Consider the following 17,747-nt stretch of genomic DNA (forward strand, 5'->3'; position numbering starts at 1 on the left):
ATGTTTTAAGTCATAAATAATATACATTTACAAATAAAAATTAATTATATCATTAAAAAATATGGTCACTTATTTTTTTAACCTTTGTTTATTTTTATTTTTTATAGAATATTTAAATAAATAAATTCAAATATTTCTTTATAAAATCTGCAGCCTGTCCAGACATACACGCTGAAAACGTTACAGAACGTAAATGCTATGAAATACCAAAAAATGGCATGCACGCGTGCATGCCATGCCGTCAATTCAACTCGATTTTGCTACATTTAGCCTACATGTGTACGTGCCTTTGGGTAGCTCATAGGCGCTTCCGTATATTCCCGCTTCCTCTCAAGGTACGGCTCACGAGCGTCTCGGACGCAAGTGGCGGTGTTTCGTACCACAAGTGGCACGAAGTCCGTCCAACTTGTGGCAAGTTCGTTAGTTCGTGCCACTTGTTGGACAGACTCCGTGCCACTTGTAGAAAGTGAATTTTTTTGAAGGGTCATTCACAAATATGAAAAATTCCGTTGGATCCTGTTGCTATCTATTTCGTCAGTGCTTTTCATTTCAATTTCATGTGAAGAAGAAGAAATGAATTTTAAAAGATATTAGTAATATTAGCATATTAGTAAATGTCATCGAACAAACTTTTTATAGTTCACACTTAAATACTCCTTTCAAACGTAAATATACATATTAATAAACTAAGGATTCCACTAAGAATTAAGCGGAAGTTTTTTCTTAGTTTAGAATAAAAATAAGATTTTTTGGTTATGTTGTCATTTTTTAATTTAAAATACATGAAGAGGATTTTATTTTTTAAAATCAAAAGTATATTTTTTATGAATATTTAAGATTAATAAAGATGTCAATATCATTTGTTCACACTGAAATGTAATCTTTTACGTGTATTTTCAATTAAAAAATAACAAATTCATTTTTATTCAAAAACATTAAACGGACTTGTCCGGATAAAATTATACTTGAAATGAAAAGCACTGACGAAATAGACGGCAATAGGACCCAACGGAATGATCCTTCAAAAAATCCACTTTGGCACGAACTAACGAACTTGCCACAAGTTGAACGGACCTTTAAAGACGGTTGCGGCAACTTACATATCCCGTATCTGACTAAGTTGTGCTTAGGCCATTATTAACCGCTCTCTCCAGCGCAGCGCCAAAAGTATTCTAAAGTACAATCGAGTTTTTCATCTAGTTACATTTATAGACTCTTAGTCACCTAGTGTTTTCTTTTCTTTTTCACGGTGGATTGTAAGCGAACAAGGTGCGTGGTTTATTGAAAAATAATTTATTATTATTTAAAATAATCTTAAATAAGAATATAAAACGTTTAACGTAAAAATAATTAACGTCAATTATTCTTTTCGAATAACATTACAATTTATATTAATGTTTTATTGTGAAGTTGATGTGTATCGATTTAAAAGGATTTTTCACGAGTGTTTCTTTCGCCTTTCATGGATATTTCTATCCAAGTGTTGTTTCCTTGACTATCATTATTGAAAATAAATTTATAATATTTCATTAGTGAACAAATAATGCTTTCTAACTTAACTTTTTACAATTGCGTGACAGATATGTTTTTATTACTGCAGTATAAACATATTCCTAACCTATGAAAGGATTTCTAACCTGTCAAATACTATTTTTTCGAATATATATAATATGGTGGTAGCATAAAAAGTTGTTATTTTTAAAATCTTTTCACATAAAGTAGAAAGCAAAATTTAAATAATTAAAAATGTTTTTCTTATTAATTTAAAATTTTAAATATTTGTTAAATTGCTTTTAGTATTATTTCGTTTAGAACTTTTTTTTTGACGTGTGTTACTTTTAGTTTTTTCATGTTAAGACTTGAATTTGAGTAAGTGTAGAATTTATTTATAAAAAGAATTGTTAATTTCAGATGTTCACGTCTAATGCCAAGATTATTAAAAGCGGCGGCGCCGAGCCGGATGCTTGCGAAGCCAGTGTCTCACAGGCTCTTTTAGAATTGGAAATGAATAGTGATTTGAAGTCTCAACTTCGTGAGCTTCACATTACAAAAGCTAGAGAGATCGAAGCTAATAACAAAAAAGTAAGTACATATTTTCTTAATTTTTTTTGAAAAAGTATTATTAATTTATAATAATACAATAATAGTACAGATGTTTTGTTATTTTGGTTCATTAATATGTAGTGTGATATTTATTTTTTTTACTATTTTCAATAGTATTTTTTTGTCTACAATTTTTTTTAACATAAAAAATTTTAATATTCAAATTTAATAAAAAATTTCTTAAATCAGACTTCAAAAAATTTTAAAAATGAAACTAAGAATTTATTAAAAATAAGAATTTATTTTTTGCAACACTAATCTCTAAAGTTAAATTTTACACACAGAAAAGTTTGTGTAAAGAAACTCTTTTTAAAGCGGTGTTTAAAGTGATTCACTTTACGCACCCAAATTTTTCTTACGTAATATAAGGATTGTTTTAGATCATACAAAACCACAAAATTAAAGTAAAAACTTTACTTTTAAATTTATACCCTACTGCTTAATGATATTTTTCCTGATCTTCGATTGATTTTTTTAATTCTATACAATCGAAATTATTCCAATAGAGAGTTGAAATTCTTCATAATAGGTACTTAACTTTAGAGGTGGGTGTTGCAAAAAATGTTGTATGATACACGTGCGTAAATCTGATTATACTCGTGTGATCACTCACTTTACGCACTTATATCATAAATAACTATTATAAATTTGTCCTACTTAATTAAAACTTTGAAAATTTGTCGACAGTTCGATTCTAAAATATTCGAAGTAAATTTTCTTAATATTCTTATTAAGCAATCAATAAAATGAATTTAATATCTTATAACAGTTATTTAAAGTAAAATATTTATTAACTAATTAAATTTAATTAAAATAGAAAAATATATATTTTCTACTTTTTTGCGCTTTAAACTCGATCCGAGACCTGCATTTACAATTAATTTGGATTGATTTTTTATTAGAATTGGTATATTGTTTTGTATAATTTCCTATTTTTATTTTAAATTATTATCATGCTCTCAATGTAAAATATACAAAATGTTTTTAAAAAGCTTCAAAACGTTTTTTGTTTAAGTTTTATATTGCACTGTAATATTATTTTTTTTAATAAATTAAAAATAAACAGAACTGATAAAAATGATTTTTTTTTTTTAATTAAATCAAATTTATTTTTAATTGTCTAAATTTTTTCAAAATTTTATGTTTAGGTAGTTTGTTTTTTAATAAATACTGTAACAATATATTTAATAATAAAAGCATCAGAAAATATTTATATTTTTATAGAAAAAAATTATCTTCTTTTTTGAATTAAAAATTAAAACTATCCATGAATTGAGCCGCCGAAAAATAAAGCAACACATAAAATTTGTATGGCATTTTTATTTGACCCCTTATAACTTAAAAATCGATGTTTTTAAAAATATTTAATTATTATTTTAATTTATTTTTACCAATAAATTACTAATAATTAAATTTTTTTAAAACATCGATTTTGAAGTTATAGGTGCTAAATAAAAAATGTCGTTGGAATTTTATGTGTTATTATATTTTCCGGTGGCTCAATTCATTTATTTTAAATTTGTTGATTTTTAGAAAGTCAGTAATTTCGTATTAAAAATTGAACTGTAACTTTTTTTAAAAATATATCAGAACTTTTATACTAATTTTAAAATAAAATTATCCAAAAAGAAATGTTTTGATTATTATTAAAACGTCAATAACTTTGTAATAATTTATAATATTTCTCAAATAAATAAATCATTTCGTTATTAAATATTCTATTTACTGGTTTAATAATAATAATAATAATAATAATAATAATAATAATAATAATAATTTAGGATAATCAATGAAACTGAAGTTACCAACGTGAATTCAACGAAAAAATAAAAGTTATGGATTCTAATTCTCATTAATGAAATTTGTTTATTTTCAACCCTCCAAAAGCTGAAATAAAAAAAGGTAAGAAAACAGTATTTATCATTGTTTTGTCACGGATTTTCCGAAAATCTCGAAATTTCAAATAAATTACTATTTCCTCAGCTCGGAAGAAATTTTTCTCGTTTGATAATTATTTATTTCAATGTTAGAAGCCTTTTAAAACATTTCAAAAGGTTCCAAGTCGGGGAATGCATTGATTTCAATTTTCTGTCACGGATTTTACGAAAATAACGAAATTTCAAAAAAATTGCTATTTCCTCGCCACGGAAGCAATTTTTCTGTTTTTTAAAAGGCTTCTAGCATTGAAATAAATAATTATCAAAAAAAAAATTACTTTCGAGGCGAGGATATTACTTGAAATTTCGTGATTTTCGAAAAAAATCCGTGACCAAAAAAAATAAAAATCATTGCTTTTCCTGACTTAAAACCTTTTGCAATTTTTTTTGAAAGACTTCTATCATTGAAGTAAATAATTATCAAACGAGAAAAATTTCTTCCGAGCCGAGGAAATAGTAATTTACTTGAAATTTCGAGATTTTCGGAAAATCCGTGACAAAACAATGATAAATACTGTTTTCTTACCTTTTTTTATTTTAGGTTTTGGATGGTTGCAAATAAACAAATTTAAATGATTGGAATCAGAATCCTTAACTTTTATTTTTTTTTTGTTGAATCCACGTTGGTAACTTCAGTTTTATTATTCATAAGTCGAGGAAGTCAGAGAAAATTTTTTGTCAGGAAAATTTAGGAAATAGAACAAAACAGAAAAAGTCAATTATATACTTATATTGTATGCGTAAACTGTTTTTAACAAATTTTGTTTAAAAAATAAAAATTTGTTACCTATCAAGATTCGTAGTTGAGAATTGCCGTAAAAAGTAAAAAAAAAATCCGCGAATATATGTCGTTCACCCCAAGTCGAACGTACGTATAAGTGAAAAATGTTTTGGAAGTTTACTAACTTTTATGAAGAGTGCAGAATGTACGTATCTCGCATATTCCGGATCAAAACTACTTAAGTTTGAGGTTACTTTTAGAACTCACTTAAGTCTGCTTTTGTGAGTTTCGAGAAAAAAATAAATAAAAATAAGATATTAATTAATCTCTCGATTACGTCACTTCCATTTTTGATAAATTGTTTCTATATTTAATAACGTTTCAATATTGTATTTCGTTTGTTAAAAAATCATGTGAACTGTCACAGGCAAGTTCTAAACGTAACCTCAATCTTAAGTAGTTTTGATCCAGAGTATACGAGATACGTACATTCTGCACTGCTAATAAAAGTTAGTTAACTTCAGAAAAAGTCTCACAAATTAAGTACATTTTAAACAGAACATTTAATTTACGTAACTTTTAAAATATTTTCCACTTATACGTACGTTCGATTCGGGGTGAACGATGTGTACGTCTGCATGAAAAGGGACCACTTCAGTTTCTTTCATAATGGCGATATTTGCATGTATAAAGTTTTAAGGGGCCAAAGGAATTAGGAAAATTAGGCTTAAAAAACCGAAAAATCAATGATTTTTTAATATTTAGCCACACCTAGGACCCATGCTATTTTATTGATTTATAAATAACTTACAACCACTGTCAATTAGGTTAAAATTTCGCTATATAATTGAGGAAATTTTAATTCAATTTAAACTTTTTCTAATTTTCAATTTTTTACTAAAAAAATAGTTTTTGATATTTTGCCAGACCTGGAGCCCATACTTATAAATGGATTCGTATGTGCTATTGTACTGTGCAATCGTAACAAAAGTATCATATTTATTAAAATAATTTTTTTTTATATTATATGTAAGATGGAGAAAATAAAATTTTTTTTTATGAATTTTCATTTCATTTTGACAATAATAATAATAAAACACTAATTCACTTTTTCTTAGCAACGTTTCGGTGTCTTGATTTATAACCAATTATTTATTTAACAAAAAATATGACCAGGTAGATAATAATGTTTTATAAAAATAGAATTTTAATTCGTTCAAATTTGTTATGAGAAGTTTATTTATAATTTTTTATGTTAAATAAAATGTCCTGATAATAATTGCAAACTAAAAAACCGAAATCTTTTTAAAAAAAGTGGATTAGTGTTTTATTTTTCACTTTTCCAATAATCGAGAAAAAAATTTATTTTTAATATTACAATAATGGAAGAAAAAAGTACATATAACTAAAAAACATTTTAAATAACTGACTCCATGTGATAGTTAAATTCAGTTTTCATATTTTAAAAACAATTTATTTTTTTAACTGAGTTGAAAAGTAAATCAATTTAACAATAATATTAATTATTTGGTATTTCATTACTCTTTATAACAGAATTACGTAATACGATTTTCGATGAAAATATATATTGTTACATTTAAAGTTATAATTTTTGTATTTTGCAGTACTTTCTATGAAAGGGTATTGTCCTTATACTTGAATAAATAAATAAATTTAAAAAAAATTTAATCGTTTTATATCCTTTTTTAAAAAAAATAAAAAAACGCTGTATTTATGGGGAAATTTTCTCCTTAAAAAAATAATTCAAGAATTAAAATACAAATAATTGAATGATTAATTAATGTTATTTTTTCTTCTTTTTATCTATAATATTTATAAAAAATATTTCTCTTTCTAGTCGATCATCATTTACGTTCCAATGCCAAAACTCCAGGCTTTCCACAAAATCCAAACAAGATTAGTACGCGAATTGGAAAAGAAATTTTCCGGAAAGCACGTTATGTTTGTAGGAGATAGGAAAATTTTACCTAAACCTACAAGGAAAACAAGGACAAAGAACAAGCAAAAGAGACCTAGAAGGTAATTGCTGTTTTCTATTATTATGTTGTAAAAAGTGTGCAATTAATACTTTTTACTTTTTAGTGTGTATAAATTAGTTAAAATATTTTAGATCCTTCATGAAAATTTAAAATCTAAACACGACAGAGTTTTTTCCAAATTTTGAAATGTTTTCCTTGTAAAAATTTGTTTTCCTGTAAATATATTAATTTTTTTTAAAAATTATTTCATTGTAGCCGTACACTTACTGCTGTATATGATGCTCTTCTCGAGGACTTGGTCTTCCCTGTTGAAATCGTCGGCAAACGCATCCGAGTCAAACTTGATGGTTCGCAACTTATTAAAGTTCATCTTGATAAGAACGAACAAACCAATATTGAGCACAAGGTATGTTCAGATTCTTATTCTAACTTTTTTTTGTTTGCTACAAAATTTAAAAGGTCCACTTGTTTAAAAGCAATTTTTACAAGCTTTTTTCCCAGAATTTTTTAAAAGAAAACTACTTATAATTTTTTGACAACTCTAATTAAAAACAAGAAGGGGGTCCTTTATGTTTATTTCATAAACATTTTGCTTCCTCATTGTGTGAAGCAAAAAAATTTGCTTCCTCGTGGAGGAAGCTATGAATTTCTCTAATTCAATTGATTGATTTAAAACATTTCGAATTAAAAACTGATTTAAATTAATTAATTTTTTTGAAAAATTAAGAAAATTTTAATTAATTTTGGGTGTAACATATACTTTATATATACGAATCGATTCGTTTCAATGCAAGGAATTCAATTTTTTTATGTATTAACTTGAATTTAAAAAAATACAAACTTTTTAGCTAAAACATGGATTTTTGATTTTTCAATTTTTTATTAATTCTTAAAATTTAAATCAAATTTATATTTTTTATATATACCAATCGATTCGTTTTAATGCAGGGCATACAATTATTTCATATATAAACTTGAATTTTAATAAACACAACATTTTTTAGCTAAAATGTCAATTTTTGATTTTTTAACTTTCATTAATTCTTTAAATTTCAATCAAATCTATACTTTATATGGGCAAAGCCACGAAACTTTTAACTTTTGTGATTTTCGAATCGAACACTTAAAAATCTCAATTATTTTTAATTAAAACTTTGGGTATCATTTTTTTTTTTTTTTTTTTTTTTTTTTTTTTTTTTTTTTTTTTTTTTTTTTTTTTTTTTTTTGCTAAATTATATACAAAGGAACATTTATGTACAATATTAGAACAAAATATTTATTTGACAATTAGTTATATAAGTTAAAAAGTGAAAAATTGCTTAAATTTCAATTGAATTTCTTGAAAATGTTTATATTCTTAACGTTTTTATTTTTTGCGGCGTGTAAAATATCACTTCAGCTACTATGGAAATATCTAACAGACATATTTTGTCAAAAAATTTTCACTATCCCATTAGTATGCCACCACTAAAACTAAAAATATGAAGGTTTGATTGAGTGATAACATTTTTTAAAAAAATTCAATTGAACGTCTTCTTATGAAAATATTTATTACGACGTTGGATAAAAATAAAAGTTCAATGCATTTCTTAAAAGATGATGAAAAAACAAAAATTTTAAGACCTTTTTCAATTATGTTCCTCTAATTGTATTCCTGTGGCAAAAATTTAAAGATGATAATAAAAATCGTGATTTCATTTAAATTTATACATTTTTGAAAGGCACAACTGCATTTTTGCTTTAAACAGGTCAATCTATGGTGTAATCGAAACATTTTCATACATATATTTGAACACAAAAACGCCACTTAAGGATTTTGAGTGAAATAAATTTTATTAAGTTAAGGATATGCTGAAAATACTGTTTTGGAGTCTTTACACCCTCTTTTCTCAAAATTCTGACGTGCTAAGCAAATTTGGGTGCCAGAATCGTGTTCAAAAGACAAAAATACTTTAGAAACCACTCCGATATCAAAACTAAAAAAAGTTGAATTTTCCAATTTTATATGTAATTTATTAACATTAAAGAGTTTAAAAAGTTAAACATTGACAGCGTGAGCTAAAAATGAATCACGCATATGAATTTGTAGTGCTAAAATGTATTTAAACGTGTATACAAAGTGACATCAATGTGCCTGCAAATTAAAAAAAGAAATTTTTTTTCTTGAAAGTTAAAAGTTTCGTGGATTTGCCTATATATACCAATCGATTCGTCTTGACGTAAGGAAGACGATTATATTATATATTATCTTAAATTTTTCTATTCAAAAATTTTTCCATTTAAAAAAAATTTTTTGGAAAAAAGACGATAAATTTTTTTTTTTTTTGGTATTTTTAAAAATCCTCTCGTCATTTTTCAGAGATTAATTTGATAAATAAGCCTACAAAATTTTACCCAAATCCATTAAAACCTGTTAAAGTTTTCGTGTTCACAAAAAAGATCCACATACACACACAGACACACATACATGCATCCGGACAATTGAGCAGGATCTCATATAACATGTTTCTATATAGAGGAAAATTTGTTTTCACCATTTTAAAAATTTTTATAAACGAAAGGACTACAAATCTTCCTCGACGAGGAAGCAAAACCATAGTTTTTTTATAATTAAGGCCTCGAGGTCGTTTTTAAAAATTTTTAAAAATTACCAAAACGGTAGATATTTTGTCAAAAATTTTATTTCTCTCTTTTGTGATATTAGAAGCTGTAAAAATTTTTAGAATTATATACGTCAGTGTCCTGGGGACGTAATTACAAAAATACTACGTTTTTTAATTTATACTTTTTGAAGATCGATACGATGCACAGTGAGACGAAAAACGCGGCCGTGAACAAATTAACATAGAACCTACAAAGTTCAACCAATTTTATCGTTCTTGGTGTTGTTTTAAAGATTATAAAATTCTGCATAATGCTTCTGATTTTGTTTTTTGAAAAAAACTTTTTCATTTGTTTATATAATGTTAAAGTTGGAAATTTTTTTTTCTTAAAAAGAACGTAACTTTTTAGAAAAGGCGATTATTAAGTTAACAAAGGCGAAAAATTTTAACGTATTAACCTAACATATTCTGAGAGTTAATTAATTTTTTAAAAACCGCTTATAATTTCTAGTTATAAACTATTTAGTGTATTAATTGTAAATGGCTTGTGTTTAAACTACCCTTAATTAATAAATACACAGAACCGCTGTTTTTACATGTTTTCGATTCGGTTTTTTTTTCTAATTTTCTTTAAATATAATGTATTTTTATTATATTTAACAAAATCAATAATTAATTAAATAATTTTTATATTTTTAATAACAATGTTATATAAAAAAAATATTTTTTGGTTATTTATAGTTTTTTTACAGCTCTTTTCTTTATTTTTTTTATTATTTCTCTCATATTCGACTTATTTAATGTTAATACTGACAATATTTAAAATAATGTTAATTAGCAAATTTACAGAGCTGTTGCTATCAGACATTGGTAACATTCCTGTAGCGGGCTGTAACTTGCACATAGTTTAGCCCTATGAGTGAGTACTTCAACCACGAAGTATTGTTAGGTTTTATCAAAAACTTTAAGAGGGGGAGGGGATTGAATTACACAGTGCAAAAACATTTTTATTTCTGGGATCGCATATGGTGATTCTTACAATTTTTTTACGCTGAACACGAATCCGAACTCAAAATTGCTCCATTACCCAATGTTTTCGAGAAACATTTTTTTTATAACGGTATTTTTTATAACGGTACAAAAAATTTTATTAAATTTTTCGTGACATACATTTGAAATCTCATATCTTCCTGAACAATTTCAAATTTAGAAATTTTAAAAATATTTATTTTTGTTTAAGATATCTTTGTTTGAAGTTTGCGTTTCAAAAAGTTGAAAGGTTTCGTTGAAACTTGTCTCTAAAAAACATGGTTTTTTAGGGTTTTCAGTATTTTTTTTCTGAACTTGATGTATCAGAGATTTAAAAAAAAAAACCTTGTAGACCTGTGTTACTGCCCCTGGAAACCCCCGAGAGACAAGTTTCAACGAAACCTATCAATTTTTTGAAACGCAAACTTAAAACAATATCTCATAAAAAAATAAATATTTTTAAAATTTCTAAATTGGAAATTGTTCAGGAAGATATGAGCTTTTAAATGCATCTCACGAAAAATTAAAAAATAAAAAAATTGTACCGTTGTAAAAAAATCAAAAAGTACTCTAAAAAAGGCAGTTTTCAATTTTCAAGGACAACTTTCTCGAAAACCTTGGGTGATGAAGCAACTCTGAGTTCGGATTCGTGATCAGCGTCAAAAAAAACTAAGAATCACCGTATGAGATCCCAGAAATAAAAAAAAAATGAAATTCTGTTGCACAGTGTTATTTAAAAAAATGTAAAGAGTGACAGGGTGTCCAGCGACCTTGAAAACCTTGAATTCTCCTTGATTTTTTTTTACCTTAAAAACCTTGAAATCTCCTTGAATTGTTAAAATTTTCAAAAATGATATTGAATTTTTGTTGTGGAAAAAATTTAACGAATTAAATTTTTTGCATAAGAAAAAAAGTTTAATGAATGATGCAATAAAAGAAATTGCTAGATTGGACGAAGAAATTGCTTTGTTAAAACGATCATAAAGTTAAGAAAATTTGTTTCTTTAAATTTTATAATACTTTAACCGCTTTTAATTTAGTTTTATCCGATTTTTTTAAATTAATGAACATTACATGTCATATTTTATAAATAAATTGTTATCAAAGCTATTTATAAATAAATATTCTATGTGCAAATCATAACACAATTATTTTGTTTTTTTTACTTATTAATATTGCATTAACTGAGAAAAACTGATAGAGTTTATTCCATCATAGGTAAAAACCTCTAATAACATTTTTTCAATGTTCTTACGCCAAAATTGGACCTTGAAAAAAAATTATTTTAGGCCTTAAAAAACCTTGAAAAGTCCTTGAATTTTCTTTTCAAGAATTGCTGGACATTCTAAGTGAATTTTTGAAGAGACATTTTTAAATAGTAAGATAAAAAAAATTTTGACGACACTTTTTTTAAAACTTAAACCTTAATTATTAAAAAATCTGTCCATTTTTTTTAATTTTGCCATGTACATTTTTTGTTCAGGAGGTCAAAAACTAAAACATTACAAAGTTGCAAGAAATTTCACCTGTCCCAAAGTTCTCATGTATATGGTGCGGGGTTCTTTCCACTTTTTTAAGTAAAGAATAAAATTTTTTTAAATGAATACTACACATTTGAAACTTGTATTGTTGATATCTCCGCCTCCTGATGATTCCAACGATATCTCATTTGCCCTAAATGTATAAAAATGGTGCAACTATTCTATCATCAAAGTTCACCAAATTTATAAATATAGGGCGGTTGTTTGTTTAAACAAACAACCTTGTCATAATGATTTCTCAAGAAGTTTGAGACAGGCATCACAGTTAGTCTCCTTTTCCCCTTTTTTTCTCCTGTTTACCCTTTTTTGGTGATTTGTCCCCTTGTTCCCCTTGTTAGGCGGTTTGACCCCTTTTTCACTTTTTTGTGATTAAAAATAAATAATTTTTTTTTTAAAACCCACACAGAACAATATCTTGCTGTAAGCTTCCCTTGAGTTTAAACCTAAGATTCGTTAGCTTACAGCGTAAACTTCAGGTGAGGTTAAGGTGAGCTGCAAATGTCCTCTCTACCGTAAGCTGCAGTGTAAGATTATAGTCAGCTTACAGTTAAGCTTACTATAACCTTACTGTAAACTTCGTGTAGTCTTAATGTTAGCTACTATGTAAGATTACTGTAAGCCTCATGTAAACTTCCTTTAAGCTTACACTACTGTTAATTAATATTAATAAATATTATTTATTAATATTTAACTATTTTTTTCACAACAGATGATATATATTGTTGATTAAAATCTACTGCGCAACGGTAAAAACTATAATAAACTACAGTGCATAAATAATTGTTTAATTTATTATGTGCAACACCTTAAAAAAAGCATTACTTTACATGCTTTTAAAGAAGGCGCAAAACATTACTTTGCTGCACTAGTGCAGAAAAGTACTTTGAAGGATGTTTACAAGTATATACGCTGGCGGCATCGAGCGTTATGATTTTATTTTTGTAGAACTTTACCTTTTGCTCGCTATTGGCAGTTGAATTTGTGTACAAAACTAATTATATAGAAATTTTTATATATTTTATGAATTTAATAAATATTTTTTATTATAAATTTGAACATTAATTGTAGCTTGTTATTCTCTTAAGGGGTCTTCCTCATGTAGAGAGGGTAAAACAATGACATTTTCTTGAATTTTTTCTGGACAAGCCTTTTATTCAACTTAAAAACAACCTTTTAAATATTATTATACGTATCTTAAACTGTATTTTTTCATTTTTTGTTTGCTTTTTTCTTTGACTGTACTCACGTACAGCTGTCGTGAATATTGCCAGTCGTTTTTGAGGTTGAATTTAGCCGGAACGATATCTCGGGTTCTATAACAGATAATTGCAAAAACTTTAGGTCATTTTAAAGATAGAGACCTAAACGACGGGATCCACCTAACCCGACCTTAAAAAATGAACTAGAAAGCTAGAAAGTAAAAAAAAACTAGTAAATTTCAGTATTAAAACATTGTTAATGACTTTTAACACATTTTAACTTATTAATTGCTATATTTTTTGTCCCCTTTTTGTCCCATTTTTTAGGAAAAAAAGTCCCCTTTTCACCTTTTTTGAGGTCAAAAGGTACTGTGATGCCTGATTTAAGATTATAATTGTTTGCTTCTTCTAACATATTCGATTAAATAATCGTCCATTCTATTAACACATATTTTTCCAATTCGTCGTCGCATCCCGTTTATTTTTCTTCTAGTTCAAATATATATTTTACGTGTGAATATCTCTATTTTCTATAACATTTTTACTTGTGTTTCGCAACGAATTCCGCAAATTGAAAAAAAACTATTGTCTCTTGTACTTTTTTACGACAATTCTTTGAACCGCACTGGTAAATATATTTCTATTTTTCCCGTTTAATTTTAAGTGCATTGTTCCACTATCGTATGTACTACATTGTTTTCTGAGCCGATAAGATATTATTATTTTTTAAAAAATTAACAAAACCAACGTGATGTATGTGACTATTAAATTTGCACAAACTTTAGTAGAAATTCCATTGCCGTATGAATTTTGTGACTAACAATATTAAACTGAATAATAAGTTTGGAAAATATTTATTATTCAAAACCTTCATCAATAAATCCATTGTTTTTATTAAATATTTGAAGCCTTCATCTATTTATCGTTTTTATTTTGATATTGTGAATTTTAAGTTTTAATATACAAATTAGATATCGTTGGAATCGTCAGGAAGCGGAGATATGAAAAATATAAAAGTTTTAAATGTGTTGTATTGAATTTAGAAAATTAAAATTTTTTATTTAAAAAAGTGTTAATTTTGGTTCCCCCTTTTTTAACCATACGCTGCAACGGGGTGTCCTTAGCTCGGATGCAACCCGACCTACTACTGTGCAATGGAAAATCCATGTACACAAATCATATTTGCGCTTAAACCAATTTTTTTAGGATTTTTATTTTTAATAATAATGAACAAAAACTTAAAATTTTTTATTTTTCAATTTCATTGAATTTCAAAGAAAATCGTCATTTTTTACACAAATTTGTATGTCTCATTGGAAGTATTTTCAACTCGAAAGTTTCCTGCATACTTTTTCTCGTCGAAGTTAAGAAAATGAATTTACTGACTGGTCTTTATTTACATTAACAAATAATTATGATATATTCCACGCCAAATACAAAGTCCATCTGCAATTGCATCTCCGATTTTTTTGAGATTATTTTTTCCTTTAATACTAATTGAGACTAGCTTTCATGAATTTTTTCAAATTTTTTAAGCAAGCCGTTTTCCAGATATGAATTTTTCAAAATGTTTGTTTTTAAACGTACTTTAAAAAAAAAAATGGAAATTTTTTTCAAATGATATTACTATCTTTTTAAGTTTTAAAGATAGAAATTCATTTTTTATTGACGTACTGATCAATTTTTTTAAAAAAAATTAAAAAAAAACTTATGAAGAAGCAAAAATACAAAATTTTCTAAAAATTGTTTTATCTTCCCTGTATGTTATGCTCTGAAGTAGTCGTAAACGAAACCCTAAGTGTATGAGTGGAACTCACACTTAACCGGTTTTTTTAAAAATTTAGTCCTTAGATTTTTGCGCATCAAAACATCATAATATATACAGGTTGTTCCAAAAGTATGGAAACTTGAAAATATCTCGAAAAGTACGAATTTTTGTAAAAAATGTTCAACACAAAACTTGTTCCAAACAAAAAGATCTACATTTTTGAAACCAAAAAATTGGTCCCGGGGCCCAATGTTCGGCCCTACAATGAAAAAAGTAGTTTTCTTAAATGAGACCACTAATTTTCAGTGTCGAATTCGTAATCCCTATGAAATTCTGCGTTTAGACATGTGGTATAAGGGCCCAAATTGATGGGCCTAATCCAAGATATTGGGCCCAACATTTTTCTACAGATAAATAAATTTTTAAAATCGTTTTTTGGAGGGTTTTGGGGTCACAGGATTAGAAATTCGAAACTATTTTTCAAATTAGGCACAAAGCCCAATGTAAGATTTCGTGGCCCAACGTGAGGCTGAAGTACAAAAATTAATTTTCTTAAATAAAACCCACTAATTTTCAGTACCCATTTCGTAATCGTTATGAAATTCTGGGTTTAGACTTGTGGTACAAATGCGAAAAATATTGGGCTCAACATTTTTCTACAAATAAATAATTTTAAAAAAATCGCATCATGTGGGCTTTTTGAGGTCACAGGATTAGAAATTCAAAGCTAATTTTCAAATTGGTCCTAGAGCCTCACATTAGACAGAGGAATATTACATTAGACTCTGCTCAATTTGAAAATTAGTTTTCAATTTCTCATCTGTGATCCTAAACACTCAGCAAAATGCGTTTTAATTTTTTTTTATTTGTAGAAAAATGTTGTGCTCAATATTTGTGATTGGACCCAATATTTTGGGCATTTGTACCACATGTCTGAACGAAAAATTTCATAGGGATTACGAATTTGATATGGACAGTTCGTGGGTCTCATTTTTAAAAAATAACTTTCTCTATTGTGGGCCTCACATTGGACGGAGGAATATTACATTGGGTTTCGTGCCCAATTTAAAAATTAGTTTTCTATTCCTCACCTGTGATCCTAAACACTCCCCAAGATGCAATTTTTTTAAATTTATTCTGAGTTGGCACGTTCTTGCCTCTTTTTCTGAATAGGCACCTTTTTGCTTCTGTTTCTGAATTGGGACGTTCTTGCTTTGTTTTCTGAATAGGCACCTTATTGCGCTAACCCGACGATATTTCAAATCGTTGTTATTTATAACAATTATACATTAAAATTCCAATTCCAATCCCTAATTATTTCTAAAAGAAATATTTTTGAAAATTATTTAAGGCGTAAAAATGTATAAATATACCAATAAAAGAATATATTATTTAACTTAAAGATAAGAGACAATAGGGTTTCAAGTGTCGATTTTCATTCATTTGGACCCTTATATTATGACCATATTTTATATTTTTAATTTTAGTTAAACATAATAAAAATGTAGACATTACATATTAGATTCTTGTTTAACTTGTTGCTTTATATTATGTTGTAGGATTCTTAAATTGTATGATGTTATTAATCCGTAAAATTATGAAAATGCTTTAAAAAAATTATTAAAGTTACTTTTGTACTTACTGATACAATACTTTTAAGATTCAATTATTGAATGATATTCAAAAATTTAGAAAACTTTTGATTAGTATAATATTACTTTTTCAAAGAAAATTTAATTAAGGAAGATTATGAATATATAGTTATTAATGGTTCAAATTCCAGTTTGCAAAATATATAAAGGAGTATATCACTAAGAAAGTTAAAATAAATATTTACATTTAAATAAATAATTTTATTAAATTTGTTGATGTTAAAATAGTCAATTTTTCTGTTTAGGTTGACACTTTCGCATCCGTCTACAAAAAACTAACTGGCCGTGATGTTGCATTCGAATTCCCTGAATCGTATGTATGAAACATGTTTCAGTAAAAATAAAAAAATTGTTTATACACAACTTGTGTTGATTTTCATTAAATATCTCCCTCTTTTGAATTTACAAAAATTTTATTTGGCTATTTTAGGCTTGAAACGAACATAACCTTTAAAATTTAGGTAATTTTTGGTGGGAAATACGGAGAGAGGTGAAGGGAGGGGGAGGACATGCGGCCCTATTCAGATTATTGAAACGAACATAACCTTAAAATTTAGGTCATTTTTTGCGTGGGAGAGGAGAGGGGGGACTTGCGGCTATGTTTGTATGGGTCATTCTATATCAAGTGTAACCAACCATTGTACTATCTATGTCAAAAACATGGGTTGGCTAACCCATTCTTGTCAAAATTTCTGAAACAGCGGTGGCGGCTGCGGCGAAATCTTTTTATAATATATACTAGAGGGGCTACGCCCCCCTGCGCGCTTCGCGCTCCAACCCCCCTATTTTTGGCGGGAAATACAGAGAGAGATGAGGGAAGGGGGAAGGACTTACTGCTTTATTAGGGTCTTAAAACAAACATAACCTACAAAATTTAGGTCAATTTTTGGCAGAGGAGGGGAAATGAGAGGGGGGACTTGCGGCTATATTCGGAGCCTTGAAACGAACATAACCTCAAAATTTAGGTCATTTCTTGCGGAGGAGGGAAGGGGACTTGCGGCTATATTCAGAGTCTTGAAACGAACATACCCTCAAAATTTAGGTCATTTTTGACGGAGGAGGGGAAATGAGAGGAGGGAGGAGGACTTGCGGCTATATTCAGAGCCTTGAAACGAACATAATCTCAAAATTTAGGAGGGGGAACTCCCCCCTCCTAGGTCAAGAATTCTTGAATCAGCGGCGGCGGCGATATCT

General features: G+C 27.3%; 1 protein-coding gene across 1 annotated transcript; it reads left to right on the top strand.

Moving 5' to 3' along the window:
* Positions 1-1,104: 1,104 nt before the first annotated feature.
* On the top strand, positions 1,105-16,916 carry LOC127285395 (40S ribosomal protein S7). Its single transcript, XM_051311386.1, has 5 exons — positions 1,105-1,269; positions 1,912-2,082; positions 6,620-6,801; positions 7,017-7,167; positions 16,799-16,916. The coding sequence occupies exons 2-5, from the start codon at positions 1,912-1,914 to the stop codon at positions 16,874-16,876; spliced, it is 582 nt and encodes a 193-aa protein (XP_051167343.1). The 5' UTR covers positions 1,105-1,269; the 3' UTR covers positions 16,877-16,916.
* The last annotated feature ends 831 nt before the right edge of the window (positions 16,917-17,747 follow it).

This window comes from Leptopilina boulardi, unplaced genomic scaffold (assembly GCF_019393585.1).
Source record: "Leptopilina boulardi isolate dan_hultmark-lab unplaced genomic scaffold, ZJU_Lbou_2.1 LbouV2_332, whole genome shotgun sequence".
Taxonomy (NCBI): Eukaryota; Metazoa; Arthropoda; class Insecta; order Hymenoptera; family Figitidae; genus Leptopilina; species Leptopilina boulardi.

Excerpts from the sequence above, each read along its gene's own strand:
- LOC127285395 (XM_051311386.1), top strand. The coding sequence starts at position 1,912 with ATGTTCACGTCTAATGCCAAGATTATTAAAAGCGGCGGCGCCGAGCCG. Across the intron at positions 2,083-6,619 it reads TCGAAGCTAATAACAAAAAA|TCGATCATCATTTACGTTCC; the intron begins GTAAGTACATAT and ends TTCTCTTTCTAG. Across the intron at positions 6,802-7,016 it reads AAGCAAAAGAGACCTAGAAG|CCGTACACTTACTGCTGTAT; the intron begins GTAATTGCTGTT and ends ATTTCATTGTAG.